The sequence below is a fragment of the Aphanomyces astaci genome (assembly GCF_000520075.1).
Source record: "Aphanomyces astaci strain APO3 unplaced genomic scaffold supercont1.99, whole genome shotgun sequence".
Classification (NCBI taxonomy): domain Eukaryota; phylum Oomycota; class Saprolegniomycetes; order Saprolegniales; family Verrucalvaceae; genus Aphanomyces; species Aphanomyces astaci.
In genome coordinates, this window is record NW_009798362.1 from 110,142 (window position 1) to 125,989 (window position 15,848).

The window sequence follows — 15,848 nt, forward strand, 5'->3', positions numbered from 1 at the left end:
AATTAAATCTATTTTTAAAAGGATTAGGTTATTAAAATAATCTCCAACTATAAGTCGTAATAATCTCCAACGATTATTATAATAATCTCCAACGATTATTATAATAATCTCCAACGATAAGTCGCTATCTAAAGTATCGTGGGAAATATAGTAGCGCAGCTAGTATGCATGCTTTCATTTTGATCGTCTTCCCTATTACTATTACTAGTAACGTTATCCCTAGTATTTTTCCGAGGCCTTGCTTGGTACAGCAGAGACGTGTCGTCTACATATCTTCACATGTTTGCACGTTCCATTCAGGCCATACATGGCATACAGCTTGACTCCCTCTCCATTCCAAGACCTTTTACATACATCAAGACCCTGATCTTTCTGGAATTGCAATTGGGCATCTTGGCTATGTGAAAACTTAACAAGGGCATCAATCATCTGGTTTGACTCGACATGCTTGCGCGTTCGTCTACAACGTTGCCAGCAACGCCGTGCGATCATCGATCCTCCTGCCGCCACGTCCATCCCCCTTCCGTGGACTAGCCGACTCCTCTTGCGATACGTCTGACGCCCACACTTGAAACACAACGCCGCCGCAGATCATGATCGCCGACGCAATGAGGAACACGAGGTCCCAATTCCCAGTCGCGGCGAGAATTTGGCCAGTCAGGATGTTGCCAAAGATACCAGGGATCGTTCCAACAGTGTTGCTCACAGCCATCAACTATATAGACACTGTCGTTTCTGCACATATTCATCACGACGATATAACTATTCGAAATTGGAGAGTTTGGGTAATTGCCCAATCGAATACCAAATCGGCAGACCATCGATGAACCAATCAAAAACCCACAACACAAATCAAGTAGCCAATCAAATATTAGGGTGCACTGGACCATATTTACATACCAAAAGTCAGACAATCGATCATCATTCTTATTGGCGAATCAGCCAAAGTTTGGGTAAAAGGACGAAGATGCCAGATTATTATTACGTACATGTCCTGCATGACGGGGCGCGACGTCCAGCATGTTGATCCAGTAGCCGGCAGTGGCGCCACGGGAGAGGAACAATGTCACAGAAAGCAGCGCCACGGCCGACACGCTGGACGACACGAACCGAAGCATGTACAATGACACGCCAGACCCGATCAGCCCCAGCCCGTTCATGAGCTTCCGGACGGTGACGACGCGCACCCCGCGCCCAATCAAGTCGTCGGAAAGAAACCCCCATACCAACACCCCGACGTACCCGCAAAAGTAGGGCAGCGCCGCCGCCACCCCCGACGTCGCGACTTCCAAATGCAGTTGGAGGCGCAAATACTGCGGACTCCACCTCAATAGCACATACCTAACCTACAGCCGATAAAATTGGAGAGTTTCGAATCATCTCGACAGATTGGGCGAGTTTTGTCAATTTGATTGACAGAATTCGCCATTTTTTGACAAGTTTCTAAGTTTTGACAATTATCGAGACAGAAGATTGTTTTACAATTTTTCACACAAGTATTTCTTTCATTGGCATTTTATAAACACCGTCATGCAAATCAACATGGCAGTTCAACGATATAGAAAGGCTAAGTTACATGCAGATCTATAACAGCACGAAGTATGATGACCAACGGACGTCGTACATGTCTATCATGATATTGTCCTTTGGTTGACTTTTAGGCTGATTCTTTGCCAAATCTATCGATATCTTCTTTGTACTGACTTTTAGACATAAAACTGGTCCAGTATCACACTAATTTCAATCACACACTAATTCGTGGTTGATTTGGTCGAAGAGTGGATAATTTGATTGGCTACTTGATCTGGGGTTTGATTGGTCGATATTTCGATTTGGTGGTGCTGGTCACATTCGATTGACCACCCAAACACTCGAATTTCGAATAATTGAATGACCAATATATATATATATATATACGGGTATATCGGAGGACACAAATGAATATGGCGATGTGAAACCAATGCAGGTGTACACCTACATATGTAGCTAGCCAGGGAAAGAAATAGGCAGCAAACACTTTTGTGGTTTACATACCAGCCGTAGTTGTAGGCGAAATGTGTGACGTAGATGGCAAGCACGGGCGGCGCGTAGAAATGCATGGTCGAGTCATCGTCGTCGGGGGCGCCTCGCTGGGAAAGCACGAGCGCCTTCTCGCCGCTTGACACATACTTGTCGGCGTCAGGGGCGTCCGACCCACGGAAGGCAAAGAGGACGATCCACGCAGATGACAACACGCCGAATGTGATGAAGATGGCAGGGTACCCGTATTGAGTCATCAACCACGGCGAGAGCAACATGGCCACGACCGTGCCAAGGTCCATGCCGCTACTGACGTTTGCCGTGAGTCGACTGCGCTCAGACAACGGATACCACGCCAATGCGATGCTGTGCATGCATGGAAAGATGATGCCTTCCCCAAGACCCATGCCGACGCGCGCAATCCATAGCAACGTCGAGTTTTCAGCGAACGGAACCGTGAGCACGTCAAAGAACGTCCACGTGATAACGCCCACCAAGAGAACGATCTTCGGGCCGTACCATGCTGCCACATGCGCACCGAGGATCTGCGTAGCAATATACCCGTAGTAGAATGCCGACAGAATGTGACCTTGTACGGCATGGTCGGGCTGGAAGGACGGAATCGCCACCCCAATGTTCGTACCTAGGATACTGTCATGCAAGGAAGTGCGAAGAAGACGTACGGTCGGCATAACATAGGATCGTCCCCACCGCGCACAGCGCCGAGATCTCGTATCGACGGTAGCCGCCTCCGACGATGGAATGTGCCGCCATCAACTTTGAAATGCAAAGAAACCCTCAGCAGGTTGTACGGATACAGTACTATGAGATAAGATATCCTTGTACAACGATATCCGGATCACATGACGTGGCGACTGGAGGGGCGAGCTAAACCAATGCGGCCGAGATATGTACCCACGGATGGAATGTACCGAGTCGTCGGCAAGGATGCATTGGTGTAGCGTGCTTCGTTAATGAGGTAGAATCGCGGAACTGCCGCTGTGCCTGCCTTAGCAAGCCCTGATGAATGCCCAGAGAGCTTATCAAGCATTGCGGAACGAGGAGGTTCCAGCATCGCCAAACAACGTGGCCACACCGTACAGTTCGCTGCACTACGTATACACTGTAGCTGCGCTGAATTCGCAATCGATCACCCTCTGTACTTCCACGCGTACGATCCTATTGACCGAATCACCACATGTGAATATCGCGATGATGCGACAGACAGGTAGCCTACGGTCACATGGTGAGGGAAGGTTGCATATGAGGAGATGATGCACGGTGTGTGCGCCACGAAGAAGCGATCGTCGAGCGGGTCCCCGTCGCCTACATCCGAGCAGGTCCATGAATGACTGGTTTACCTTCGTCGGGCTTCCATGGAAAATTGTGTGGTCGGGATGACACTACGTCGACGTCCTCGCGATTTGATTGGGTGCTGGCATATGTCTCGACATTTGATTGGCTAGTTTTAGGCTCGTTCCCTAGCCGCACTTTTTAAGCCAATCAAATGTAGGGTATTTATGAACTGGGCGTTTTTGATTGGCTGACGCATTGACTTTTGATGGTGTGAATCGCTTCTTTTATATATACTCACTCCTGCATTGAAGCAGTTGGTCATTCCTCATTTTCCAGAGTCGAACGCAGTCCACCCAGGTAAATGCATGCTCAGGACACGTACGGGTAGAAGTAGACACGTTGAGACGCAACCAGCGAGGGGTGCCTCCAGCGTATGAACGACCCCATGTTCATCACGCTGGTCGCTGAGATTATACCCTTAATCACCTGATCCGGGTAAAACCGGCGGAGGGACTGCTGTTGTTCATGTTTTGCATCTTTCTACTTCTCTAGCACTTTACCATGCACTCCATCCGTTCTGCCATCACCAAGCGCGCCCTCTCCACCGTGGGCCCCCATGCTCCTCGCATCAAGCGCTCGGGTAGCGCCAACTTGCCTGACCCGGCATGGCGCGCTGCCAATGCGGCCCGTACAACGCCGTTCGACGGATACACTTTCGCGTATGTAGACTCTTCTGGCAGCATAATTCTTATCGTCGGTGGTGCTGATTATCGCCTCGTGTAGACCCGTGAAGGAAGCCGAAGTATCCCGCGAAATGACTACTCGTTACATGAAGGACATGTACGACTTTGCCGACTCGGATGTGATCATCGCCGGTGCCGGTTCCGCTGGCTTGTGCGCTGCGTACGAACTGTCCAAGCACCCGAACATCCGCGTGGCCATTATCGAACAAAGCGTCGCCCCTGGCGGTGGCGCGTGGTTGGGCGGTCAATTGTTTTCGTCCATGATTGTGCGCAAGCCGGCGCACCACTTTTTGGACGAATTGGAGATCCCGTACGACACCAAGGGCGACCACGTTGTGATCAAGCACGCCGCTTTGTTCACGTCCACGATCATGAGCAAGGTGCTCAAGGCCGACAACATCAAGCTCTTCAACGCCACGGCCATCGAAGACTTGATCATTAAGAAGGGCAAGGTCGGCGGCGTCGTGACCAACTGGACGTTGGTGACCCTCAACCATGGCACCCAATCGTGCATGGACCCGAACGTGATGGAAGGCAAGGTGCTCATCTCGGCGTGCGGCCATGACGGCCCCATGGGTGCGTCCGGCGTCAAGCGCCTACAGAACATCGGCATGGTCGACCACATCCCCGGCATGGGCTGCTTGGACATGGGCGCCGCCGAAGACGCGATCGTCAAGGGCACCCAAGAAATCGTGCCTGGCATGATTGTGTGCGGCATGGAAGTGGCCGAATTGGAAGGCGCGCCGCGCATGGGCCCTACGTTCGGCGGCATGATGATCTCGGGCCAGAAGGCCGCCCATTTGGCGTTGGAATCCCTCGGCATCAAGAGCCACCTCGACCCCAACATGTCGTTCGACATGAACCCGCTGCGCAAGGCCGCGTAAATGGCCGACCTCTGTAGTAGTGAGAATAATGTACACTTGTTTTGATCATCCAGATTACGTCAATGAGTTGGCTGGATGAAGGACATGTACAGGACGTGGTGGAAACGCCACTAACGTTAACTTGAAAGTTGTGGGTATAATAAAGTCTATTTATAATTAGTATTACGTAGTATAGTTTGCTTGAAGTACACTTGGCTTGCGTTTGACGTCGCCGCTACTATAGGGTTAACATTAACGTTACTACTGTACAAGTGATTGTACAAATATTTGTTTTCTAACGTTAAAACACCAATATATAGCGATATATATATATATACATACAGTACATATATTAATACTTCGAAGTATGTCTTTATTGTGAAAGAAAAAGCTCTCGTCCATTAGGGTTAAGACTGTACGTCTATAATTCTATTTATAATACAAATATATATAATTAAATAAAAATTATATACTGGTATAACGTGAAGAATACTATTAATATCATCCATGGCGTGGTCGTGGTCCACATGGTATCTCAGGAATAATCCAAACACGGAACGAACATCGCCCAGTGAAGAACATTCCGAGCAACGTCTAGTACCTGTACCTCATGGATCATCTCTATTTTAATAGCTACTGTATGGTCAACTAAAAAATCACAATCTCGACCGACTGGTAGAGGGGATGAACGAATGGAGAGTGAGTTTGGTGGAGCGTGATGACGTTATCTCTGTCGTCCAGCCAACAACTGCATCCTCGATGGTTGTGTACTACTATAGTAGTACTAACTAGTCCATTTTGGTGTCATTACACGTGCAAGAGCATGCGGCGCGGGTCGCTGATCAGGTCCGCCACCGTCTTGAGGAACGTCACGCCCTCCCGCCCGTCGATCAGTCGGTGGTCGTACGACAAGGACAGGTACATCATCGGGCGCGACACGACCTTCCCATCATGGAACACGGGGCGGTTCTGGACGCCGTGGAGACTCAAGATGGCCGCGTGCGGCGACAGCAGCATGTTGGTGCTCACCAACGAACCCTATCTCATGATAAATAGATATATATATATATATCAGGTTGAAGTACGGATGAACGCACCTGGACGTGGCCATTGGTGATGGCAAACGTGCCGCCGGCGAGATCTTCAATCGCCAGCGTACCATCTTGCGCCTACATATCACCCCGTTGAGATGTCACCACCCGATGAGATCTCGTCCATGGGGAATATAATATTGAACAAGATGGGAATGATGATATATTGAAAAAGTCTGGACGAAATAGGATGGACATACCTGCGCCCCCAACGTCGCCAACGAACGCTCAATGTCCACAAGGGAGATGGATTCACAATTGCGTACCACGGGCGACACCAAACTACGACCAGTGATAAGATATGCCAAACAGAAGCAAAATAGTACAGTAATGTGACAAAGACAGTGCCAATTTCGAGATGATACTCGTATATATATATCACATCTTTGAACCAGCACTTGAACGTGATGAAATATATGTGATCATGTACGACGACGTACCCCTTGTCGGTGGCGACAACCACGTTGATGTCGGCGTAGTCGTGGTACACAATGTCTTTATTGTCCATGTCGATGGCTACACAGGTACGTGTCATTCTTCATAGACAAAATGTGCGACACCGTACTGGCATTCACGGCAGGCACGACCTTCAACGCCAACGCACTGGCCTTGACGAACGCAGAGAGGAACCCGAGCTTGACCTTGTGGGTCTTTTCGAACGTCGCGCCCAAGTCCTTTTGCATCGCCAACAACGCACTCACGTCACACTACATCATCAACATCAGCACACTATCGTCCAACGACCAGGTCCATAGATTCGAGTTCTTTGTGGCTTAGCCAGCCTACTAGGGCTATAGCCATCACGGCAAGCTCGCTATCCAAGCTAGAGCTATAGCCATCATGGAATCACAGCTAGCCAAGCCAGGGCTGTAGCCATCGTGGAAACCTAGGTAGCCTAGCTACGGCTACGTACTTCTTGGAAAGTGGACAGAAGCGCGGCGGTGTTTTGGGTATCTTTGAGCCGCTGGTTGGCGCGGACTTGCAAATGACTCAACTTGACCTGCATATTCCGAAGCGACATATTAGTACCATGGTTGGTGGTCATGCCCAAGTCATGGACGACGTACGCGGGTTTCGTTGCGGCTGAATTTGCCTGGGGCGGCGGTCGGAGTCGCAGGTACGGCAGCTTTGGGGGCGGCAGCAGGAGGCGCAGCAACAGCCTTGGGCTGCTCGACTGCTTTGGTAATCACAGGGGTGGCCGCGGCGGGCGCAGCAGGCTTCGCGACCACAGCAGGTGCTGGAATGGTATGTTTAGCAGTCAAGACAAGCAGCATGCATACCAGGAGCGGTCGTGTCGAGCGTATAGAGCGGGGCACCCACGACGACGGTGTCCTCGAGTTGCGCCAAAAAGCTCTTGATCACTCCGCCTTGAGGCGCATTCACGTCTACGCTCACCTACACGCATTCTGTCACGTTGGAACGTGTGTGACCATGTAGATGCAGATACCTTGTCCGTTTCCAAGACAACGACAGGTTCGTCGATGTGGACGTAGTCGCCAATGTCTACAGGTCGCATGATGAGTACACGTTTGACAGAGGATAGTGCACGTACTCTTCGTGATCGACACGACCGTGCCTTCCGAGATCGAGTCGCCCATCGACGGCACTTTCACGACGAGGTGGTCCGCGGACGAGAACATGCGAATGGGCATCCCATGTCGGCTAAAGTGATGCTTGGCCAGGGTCGCCTTGCGCACCGCCGTGCGGAGGAGTGTGAGATGGCTCATGCTCTTGAACGATTTAGAGCACTTCACAGTCATTCATCACAGCGGGTGAAATCCGGATACAAGCAGATGGCACAAGATATCCGGAAGGCTCTTTATCCGGAGACATGACCGGATAACAGACCAACCTTAATAAAACGTTCGACGGATAGGGAGTTTTGCGTTTTGCATGCACCATGGCGATGACGACGGCGGCGGCAACGATAGAGGACTACTCGCTTATGTGGGCGCCTTCAAGCGTCGACCAGCTGCGTGAGAACCTCATGCGCCTCGAGCAGAGATGGAAGTCCATGCGCCAACGACAGTCGAAGAACCGCCCGGTCAGTGTCTCGCCAGCGATGCGACCTCCGTCGCCACTGTACCGATCATACTCGGAGGTACATGTCGACTCGAATGCGTATGCCACGCCTCCCTCCAAGAAGTCCCTCGTCATGCGAACATCATCTCCGGATCTCATCGCTCCATCATCGGCGTCGGATGATCACCCTTCTTCCTCGTACTCAACACCATACAAGTCCTGGCGGAGCATTGATCCGTACGACTCGCCTGTGAGCGTGTCCAGCTCGAGCTCCCGCCCTATCGCCGGCTCGTCTCGTCTCCCCATGGCGCCCGTCCGTCGTGTGGCCGCGTTGACCCGGGAAAACGTATCGCGACTTCCGCAATACCCTTTGCATCACGACATGGATCGTCACGGCGGCGGCGACGGCGGGTCCGTCTGCAGTTCCATTTCTGGACGAAGTCGCATGTCCGTCAAGACCGACGGCGGCGCCGTGTTCTCCCGCCTCTACCAGCCGAACCACCTCCAAGCCCGGGACTTGCGCATGTCGATGCACAAGGAGCGCCAGCAGAATGCCACGTGTCCGTTCATGCCGCGGACCAATGTATCCCGGAACCGGACGCCGTCGGTGGCGTCTCGCGACTCGTTCTGCAGCGCCAGCAGCTGTACCAGCACCCAGACGGACATCACACAGGGCCTGTCGGCGTCGAGTCGGCTGTACGACCCCGATTACATCCGCAAACGCCATGCCAAGCTGGAAAAATTGCGACAGGAGCGGGAGCTCCGAGAGTGCACGTTTGCTCCGGCCGTCAACAAGAATGTCAATGAGAAGCTGCTCAACCAGCGCGACATCGCGGCAGCGGCCACAAGGACGTCGACTCCTCGCAACAATAGTAGTACTAAAAGTCGCTTGAAATGATCATCCACATATATTCTACAACGGTGGCTAGCTACCATGAAAAGGATTTTGGATATGTACATATGCATATATGTAAACGACCGATCACAAACTGTATATTCGTGCTGGAGAGGTTGCAATGTGAACTATAAAGGTAAGTGATGGGACATAATCTATGGACAACAATCAATCAATGTCGCAGCGATAAGAGGCTTCACGTTACTATAAAATGCTAAACAATCGTCTATCCTTTCCAATACCTTTAAAAGTACAATCATGATAGCTACGCCGAACTATGACCTGCTGTTAGCTTACATTCCCCTAAAGAGATCTTGGCCTAACGACGTTCGAACGTGGACGTTGGTGTGACCTCCACGCAACAACACAACTAAAGTGTACACAATCAACGCGACTCAATTCAACATCGTACGTCACGGATGGTCGTGGCATCGTGGCACGGAGAAAAGAGTCGCGTTGGAGTTGGTACCAGAGGTTCAAGGCAGTCATCACGACCATCTTGAGTTGTCCGTGACGTCGCTGTCGACAGAGGATGACCTTCGGGGGCTGCTGGTGTTGGAAGACTCACTACCCCACCACCTCTGGCCATCGCTGACGTCGCTGCCGACGGAGGATGACCTTCGGGGGCTACTGGTCTTCGAAGACGCACTGCCCCATCCCCGCTGGTCATCGCTGACGTCCCTTCCGACAGACGAAGATCGTCGGGGGCTGCTGGTGTTGGAAGACTCACTACCCCACCCCCTCTGGCCATCGCTGCTGACGTCGCTGCCGACGGAGGATGACCTTCGCGGGCTGCTGGTGTTCGAAGACACACTACCCCACCCCCTTTGATCTTCCGAGCTGCCGACGGTTTCAACGCTGGCAACGTCGCTGCAGACTGACGACGATCGTCGGGGACTGCTGATGTTGGACGAAATGCTGCCACATCCCCGCTGATCTTCGTAGCTGCCGATGGTGTCAAGGCAGGGGATCTTTTCGCGAGGCGTTAGCACGAGGGCGTCGCTCCCCTCCCCGTCCCGAGCATCCCACTTTGTTATGCTGTCCATGGGGGCCATGCCATTGCGCCACGTGTTAGGGACGTCAAGCCACGGCACTGGGACATTATCTGTGGGGGTTGCCGCCATGTGATACATGTCAGCAGCATGTCCATCCCCAGGGGGCAACGAAGTGGTTTGATTTCGACGCCACTTGGCAATGCCGCACCCCATCAGCCCCACACCACACACCACTACCCCCACAACCACCCACGACCAAATGTGCTTGGTACGAGCTTTTGTTGGGGATGGGATCACCGTGGAATGCAAATACATTGGACTTTTCGTTGTGTGGATCTCTTCAGTTGTTCGAAGAGATGGCGTCGATGGAGGTGGCGATGTGACTCCAACACTCAAGGTCGCTCGTGGTGAGGTTGACTGCAACGGCGACGTCGTTGGTCCTTTGGTGGTGGGGGGGACAGGTCTCGTCGTTTGGGATGGCATTGAAGTGGTCGACATCGGCAAAGGTGGTCGAGTCGTCGCTGCGGCCATCGTGGGCGTCGCGCGTGGGGCTGCTGGCGTCTTCACCGACACACAGCCCATGACAAGAGGGGTCGTGTTCGGGAGGGCCTGGCACGTCGAGCCGAACGCAAGACGTGGCTGGGGACCAGGACAAGCGCCCACGCCGGCGAGTGCGGCGTCCTTTCTGACGCAGCTGGGCCCAGGGGGCGCTGTGAACACCCCTGGAACGCCCAGGACGCTAACGTTTGTTGGGGTCACGATGGCGTTCACGTTGGTGCCCGCAGCAGCGGCCATGAACGAGGCCATCACGTAGACGAGGATCGCGATGAGAAGGAAGGCGGCCATGATGTAGGAGCAGCGAGTTCTCTGTTTGAAAATGGAGAAAGTTGGCCAGGCGTGACATTTTACAGTATTGGCTAACAGTGCAACGTAAAGTGCGTTGACGACTTGGAGTTTGTATGTGCAGGTAAGCTCATGTACTGTATATACCAGCAATGAATGCAGCTCGATGTAAAGCGACGGGGAACTGGGACGAGCTCTCGTGTCCATGTGATGTGCGTTGGAGACTTGTTGGTGGGCGGCTAGTGTGTTGTGTTTGGGCACAATGGGTTCTCGTTTTGCGCATAACGTTATGGACATGAACCACAGCTGTGTCAGTGTCTGTCGTACATCATGTTGACCGTTTCACAATCCAGCCAATTGAATCACTGCAGATATTAGTAACCATGCTGCTTCAAGAATCCATGTACGAACTTGATGTTCATGATCTACGCACATGTGCCTGCCATTGAACCCCAAACTAATTCAAGCTACGAATCCACTCGACTGAACATGAAGAAACACATGAATCAAAAGCCCCTTAATCCATGCTGCAGCGCATTGACTAAGGACGACCATCGTCAATTCACGCAGTACAGTGTATACTTCTCGCAAGAATGACCAATGGTTGACATGGCGGTGCTTTTTGATATTTTAGGACGGAACGAAAGAGTATGACAATATCACCACGTTGGAGAGGGTGGGAGAAATTGTGGCAATTCTGTCGACTCTTCTAGAAGGCATGAAGCGTGGGCGCCAGGAGGCATGCAATTGAACCCTTGTCTGATGAGATTACATAGTCCTAGTCTTACTAAACGACACTTGTATTGACTTCCTTGCCGTCGGTTTCGGTGTGGAGATGACGGCGGTGTTCCGTAGAATTGCGAACAAGGTGGTGGTGGGCAGCTAGTACGAAGACGATTCCTAGTGCAAACCCAGCACCATGCACACATGTCCGGAAGAACGATATTGCCATGGACGGAGGTTTCTCGACGCGAAGGACGAGCGAGTTGGACGACTCTACAACGTCGTCTCCTACATCTTTGACGATGCCATCGCCAGCATTACAGCAGTCTTGCTCGTTGGCATTGGCTCCATCATCCTCCAACGATGCGTAGCGCTGTTCTAACTCAAACGCCGACGGCACGGGCAAGAACGTTGCTAGAAACGTGCGCACTGTGTCAGCCACAGCCATGTCTGTAAACTCGTCGTTGAGGGCGAGGAGCTTGGCTCCATGCCGTCGGTTTAAGATGGCTGCAAATATCTTCTTGGTGTACTCTTGGTTGGTGTCTGTGAGCAATAGCAACTGAAACTCGGGAGTAGGGGGCGGGTTCTCGACAGGAATGCCAAGCTCTGTCTTGCCCAATGCAAGCACGTACGCGTGATGGAGGAGGGGAACGTTCATGTCATGAGGCCCACGGAATCGGTTAGGAAGGGTGGCGCGGAGTTGTTGAGTAAAGAGCTGGTGGACGCGGACCAACGCGCGACGACTGTAGACAAAGGGAGCGTGTTTCAGAAAGTGGCGAGTGGGAGTGTACCCCAACGTAGCGTCGATAGCGTCCCGAGTGGTCAAGACTGACTGCATCCAATTGCCACGGGAAGGGTCGGGGGCTGTCGGACGACCAATAATGGACGGCTCGTGCAGAAGCTTGATGCCACCATCGCATGTAAACAAGTCGTGGGGACGGACATGCGCCGTGAAGATATAGTCGTCGTTCATGTGCATGAAGAGGTCGGAGAGACCTGGAATGCGATACAGGAACTGCTCAATGACATTGGTGTTGAAAGTGGGAAGATAACTTATTGCCGACGATGGGAACAACGAGTCTTGATGGATCACGTGAATGCGAGGATGGCTGTGGTTGAGCCAGTGTGGAGGAGCGTGGCTTGGCGCGACGATGTACACCGTGCCTTCGTGCCATGGAAGGAACTGACGCAGCGACCTGATCGAATACATCAACTCGCCACTGTCGCGGTCGCGGGACCCTCCGACTTCGCCGTCGCCGCCATACTTGCGTCGACACTCACGATAACACGGCACACTTCCATTCACCCACGTGTACACGATGGACATGCGTTTCAACGCATTGTAGTTGCGAATGCGGCACTGCCCGGGATATGTGTCCTGCGAGTTTGAAAGGGACCCGAACGCTGTGGCTTCGTCCATAAGCACGCCTTCTTCCCACATATCTGTCGCTGTCAGCATCGCCCACATGAGAAGGAAGCTTGTTATGTACCACCACAGCCTATGCCACCGTCGACGACGGAAGCATGTCTGGCCCCAACGTCGCATCCTGATGATGGTGTACTCTTCAAAAAAGTTGAAACGGTATTTCCGGATATACTACAAAATATCCGGTGTTTCCCAATCTCCTTGACGATGGTGGCTGGCGCGACTTCGGTCGGAGTCCTTCGTGGACATAAGGCACCTGTCAACTGCCTCAGTGTGTGCGCCAGTGCCCCAGACATCCTGGCATCTGGAAGCGACGACAGCACATGCCGCGTATGGGACCTGCGAAGTCGTCGCGTATCGCAGTGCATTGCACATGCTTTCGCTGGAGACCCTGTCAACTCGGTGGTGTTTGCCTCGTCGGTCGAGCTGTACGTGGCGTCGCGCAACCAAGTGTACATGTTCGATTTGCGGCACTCGTCGTCTTTGATTCTCACGGATGCCACGACGATCTTCGAGCCGGCTGCCGACGACATCAACTGCCTCCATGTCCACCCCATGTCGAACAAGAAGCCGTGGCTCGTCGTGCCCGACGACGAAGGCGACATCGGCCTGCTCAATATGCAAACCCACGCCATCCATACGTTGCGCGGCCAGCACTCAAGTATTTGCTCCGCGGCGGCATTTCGACCCCGCTGCGGCGGCTACGACTTGGTGTCAGGAGGGCTCGACAGCCAGCTCTTGTTTTGGGAAGTCCGCAGCGACGGCAGCGGCGGCCGCGTCCGCTCCAAGATCGACATGCAACACCTTGAAACCTTGGGCGACGCCACGCAGATCTGGAACCCCCCGTTCGTGTATGACGTGGCGTTCTCAGCGACAGGCAAGACCGTGGCCGCCGCACTGGGCGACGGGTCCATCGCCCTAGTCGACTTTGCCTCCAAATCCATCGCCCAACATCTGCGGGGAGGCCACCATGCCCCCGTAGGCGTCGTTCAGTTCTTTGACTTTCGCTCCACCGAGTACGTCATCTCGGCCGGCAACGACTCCAAGGTACTAATTGCTGTATGCACATACCCTAACGTCATAACGATTCGCAGGTTTGCATTTGGCCATCGTCCGACACAACAGAGCCATGCGTGACGATTCCCCTGCGTCACAAACCCAATGACGTGGCAGTCTCAGGAGACGCCATCTACGTGGCCGACGTTAGTCCGTTTGTGAGCATTTACGAATTGCATTAAGGAATAGTACAGTATTGTGCTAATTTTCGAGGAAGCATTATGGTCGTCCAACGGGCTCGATTCGGGACTGTTTTGTACCTGCTTACTACGTAGTAGTCGTCTGGTCATGTGCACTTACATTTGGAGTTTGTATTAAGAGTATTGATTGTAGTGTAGGTGGAAGATCAGTAAATTAGCAGCGATGGATCACCACGTCTGTAGCATGATTTGTAGCGTAGATGGAAACAAAACAGATCCAGTGCTGATGGATGGCCACGCCTCCAGCATGACTTGCTGTGTAGTTCGAAAAAGATGGAGAGGGTAGTGTCCTATACTGGCATAGGCATCACTACCTGGCGCCCTCCCACACAATTAGCTACTATCGTTAGTTAGCCCAAGCACTTGACAAGGATATTCGTACACCGCCTTGCTTCAATGCCATGCCAAACTTACATGGTGTGGTTTCATGCTGTGTTGCTATTTCCTCTATATTGTGGTGCTGTTTACTGTATGATAGCCATGTATGCACTGCGCTGGCATTAACTGTAAATTGGGTGGTTGGCGCCGTAGAGTCGTCCACAGATGCAAGAACTAAAGTAGGCATGTGGAGATAACTCCAAGGCCAAGTAACTACCGTAGCCATGAACAGAAACCATCATCCTCTTCCAGCAGACGCGTTTACAGTGCGCGGGAACGCCCTTTTGCTGGATCCAACGACCAAGTACGGGTGCTGATGCTCTTGAGCTAAACGCACTACGCTTTTGAGCTAACATACAGTAGTTCACTGTAGTTCTTACTTCCAACGAATACCACACGACTCCTTTGTGTTGATGTGTGTGTGTTGTGGCGTTGTGTGAATATAAGTTGATAGAATGTGGGCTCAAAAACAAGATATGCAAGATAGTGCACATTTGAACATAGTGGCGAAATCCGCATGAAAAGAAGTGGCCACAGCCACCATTCACGACATTACGACTGGTCATACGGAGCCTATCATGGGATGCTTGTCGACGTGCAACGCCTACATTGTTTTCAACATCCAGAGACCCCCCGCCATAATAATTCAACAGCATGTAGCATCCCCCTGGGAAGTTGTCTACATACCCCAGAGGGAGGCACACCCGGTCTAATACCTTTTGATCGCTAATATATACTTCGAAGTACTGTACATTTAACGTTACCGGTAGGCCTCTGGTTCAAATATGACGACAATCAAATGCATATACTATAACGTCATCCTTTCATGCCGCCACTAAATTCTGACAGATTCGAATTATGGTTAACTACACCATACACATGTAGCTACCGGTAGACAACACTACTGAGTGCTTATCTATACGTACTTGAGGAGAGGCCTACAACCGGGCCTCCCCTTGAGCGACTTACGGATGTGGTTCGGGCGTATATAAAAGTGTATCGGGTGCATAATAAGCTCAAGACTGACAGTCCCCACCTGCATCGGATCATACAACCGCGGTCTCACACACTGCATTCATGCCTCCTCGTGGTAACAGTGTTACTCCCGTAACAATTGACGTGACGATAGGTTTTGCATGTGTCTAGATGATGGGCTTGAGGGCGGCGACCAAGCGTTTCACGGACAACGCCACGTTGTCCACTATACCAGTGTATGTTATGGTATGCGAATTTCACTTGGCGGCGCCCGCCTCGCAATATAACGTCACTGCACTGATTTCGTTGCTAACACAACCATC

The 15,848-nt window shown here is 52.0% G+C and overlaps 7 protein-coding genes across 11 annotated transcripts; 3 read left to right on the plus strand and 4 right to left on the minus strand.

The window, feature by feature from the left end:
* Positions 1 to 204: 204 nt before the first annotated feature.
* On the minus strand, positions 205 to 2,817 carry H257_17148. 2 transcript variants are annotated; one of them, XM_009845828.1, is made up of 4 exons: positions 2,703 to 2,817; positions 2,035 to 2,662; positions 990 to 1,341; positions 205 to 715 (listed from the first exon to the last, which is right to left on the minus strand). In XM_009845828.1, exons 1-4 carry the CDS (start codon positions 2,791 to 2,793, stop codon positions 461 to 463), a joined length of 1,326 nt encoding a protein of 441 aa, XP_009844130.1. In that variant the 5' UTR covers positions 2,794 to 2,817; the 3' UTR covers positions 205 to 460. The 2 variants fall into 2 exon arrangements, with proteins under 2 accessions (XP_009844130.1, XP_009844131.1); XM_009845829.1 differs by having other exon boundaries at positions 205 to 1,341.
* Positions 2,818 to 3,628: 811 nt separating this feature from the next.
* Positions 3,629 to 5,079, plus strand: H257_17149 (thiazole biosynthesis enzyme). Of its 3 annotated transcripts, XM_009845831.1 has the most exons (3): positions 3,629 to 3,672; positions 3,868 to 4,034; positions 4,099 to 5,079. In XM_009845831.1, the coding sequence occupies exons 2-3, from the start codon at positions 3,877 to 3,879 to the stop codon at positions 4,940 to 4,942; spliced, it is 1,002 nt and encodes a 333-aa protein (XP_009844133.1). In that variant the 5' UTR covers positions 3,629 to 3,672; positions 3,868 to 3,876; the 3' UTR covers positions 4,943 to 5,079. The 3 variants fall into 3 exon arrangements, with proteins under 3 accessions (XP_009844133.1, XP_009844132.1, XP_009844134.1); XM_009845830.1 differs by having other exon boundaries at positions 3,629 to 4,034; XM_009845832.1 differs by having other exon boundaries at positions 3,868 to 5,079.
* Positions 5,080 to 5,529: 450 nt separating this feature from the next.
* Positions 5,530 to 7,782, minus strand: H257_17150 (hypothetical protein). The gene is made up of 10 exons (XM_009845833.1): positions 7,565 to 7,782; positions 7,460 to 7,515; positions 7,293 to 7,407; positions 7,080 to 7,249; positions 6,926 to 7,012; positions 6,578 to 6,719; positions 6,453 to 6,528; positions 6,213 to 6,294; positions 6,019 to 6,090; positions 5,530 to 5,959 (listed from the first exon to the last, which is right to left on the minus strand). The coding sequence occupies exons 1-10, from the start codon at positions 7,770 to 7,772 to the stop codon at positions 5,729 to 5,731; spliced, it is 1,239 nt and encodes a 412-aa protein (XP_009844135.1). The 5' UTR covers positions 7,773 to 7,782; the 3' UTR covers positions 5,530 to 5,728.
* Positions 7,783 to 7,881: 99 nt separating this feature from the next.
* On the plus strand, positions 7,882 to 9,014 carry H257_17151 (hypothetical protein). Its single transcript, XM_009845834.1, has one exon. The coding sequence runs from the start codon at positions 7,913 to 7,915 to the stop codon at positions 8,930 to 8,932; it is 1,020 nt and encodes a 339-aa protein (XP_009844136.1). The 5' UTR covers positions 7,882 to 7,912; the 3' UTR covers positions 8,933 to 9,014.
* A 258-nt stretch (positions 9,015 to 9,272) lies between these two features.
* H257_17152 lies at positions 9,273 to 10,770 on the minus strand (the record flags this gene model as incomplete). 2 transcript variants are annotated; one of them, XM_009845836.1, is made up of 2 exons in its annotated part: positions 9,273 to 9,508; positions 9,668 to 10,770. In XM_009845836.1, the coding sequence occupies 2 exons, from the start codon at positions 10,768 to 10,770 to the stop codon at positions 9,418 to 9,420; spliced, it is 1,194 nt and encodes a 397-aa protein (XP_009844138.1). In that variant the 3' UTR covers positions 9,273 to 9,417. The 2 variants fall into 2 exon arrangements, with proteins under 2 accessions (XP_009844138.1, XP_009844137.1); XM_009845835.1 differs by having other exon boundaries at positions 9,317 to 10,770.
* A 746-nt stretch (positions 10,771 to 11,516) lies between these two features.
* On the minus strand, positions 11,517 to 13,040 carry H257_17153 (hypothetical protein). The gene is made up of 2 exons (XM_009845837.1): positions 12,981 to 13,040; positions 11,517 to 12,933 (listed from the first exon to the last, which is right to left on the minus strand). Exon 2 carries the CDS (start codon positions 12,929 to 12,931, stop codon positions 11,555 to 11,557), a length of 1,377 nt encoding a protein of 458 aa, XP_009844139.1. The 5' UTR covers positions 12,932 to 12,933; positions 12,981 to 13,040; the 3' UTR covers positions 11,517 to 11,554.
* Positions 13,041 to 13,093: 53 nt separating this feature from the next.
* H257_17154 (hypothetical protein) lies at positions 13,094 to 14,203 on the plus strand. Its single transcript, XM_009845838.1, has 2 exons — positions 13,094 to 13,963; positions 14,011 to 14,203. Exons 1-2 carry the CDS (start codon positions 13,124 to 13,126, stop codon positions 14,152 to 14,154), a joined length of 984 nt encoding a protein of 327 aa, XP_009844140.1. The 5' UTR covers positions 13,094 to 13,123; the 3' UTR covers positions 14,155 to 14,203.
* Positions 14,204 to 15,848: the final 1,645 nt, after the last annotated feature.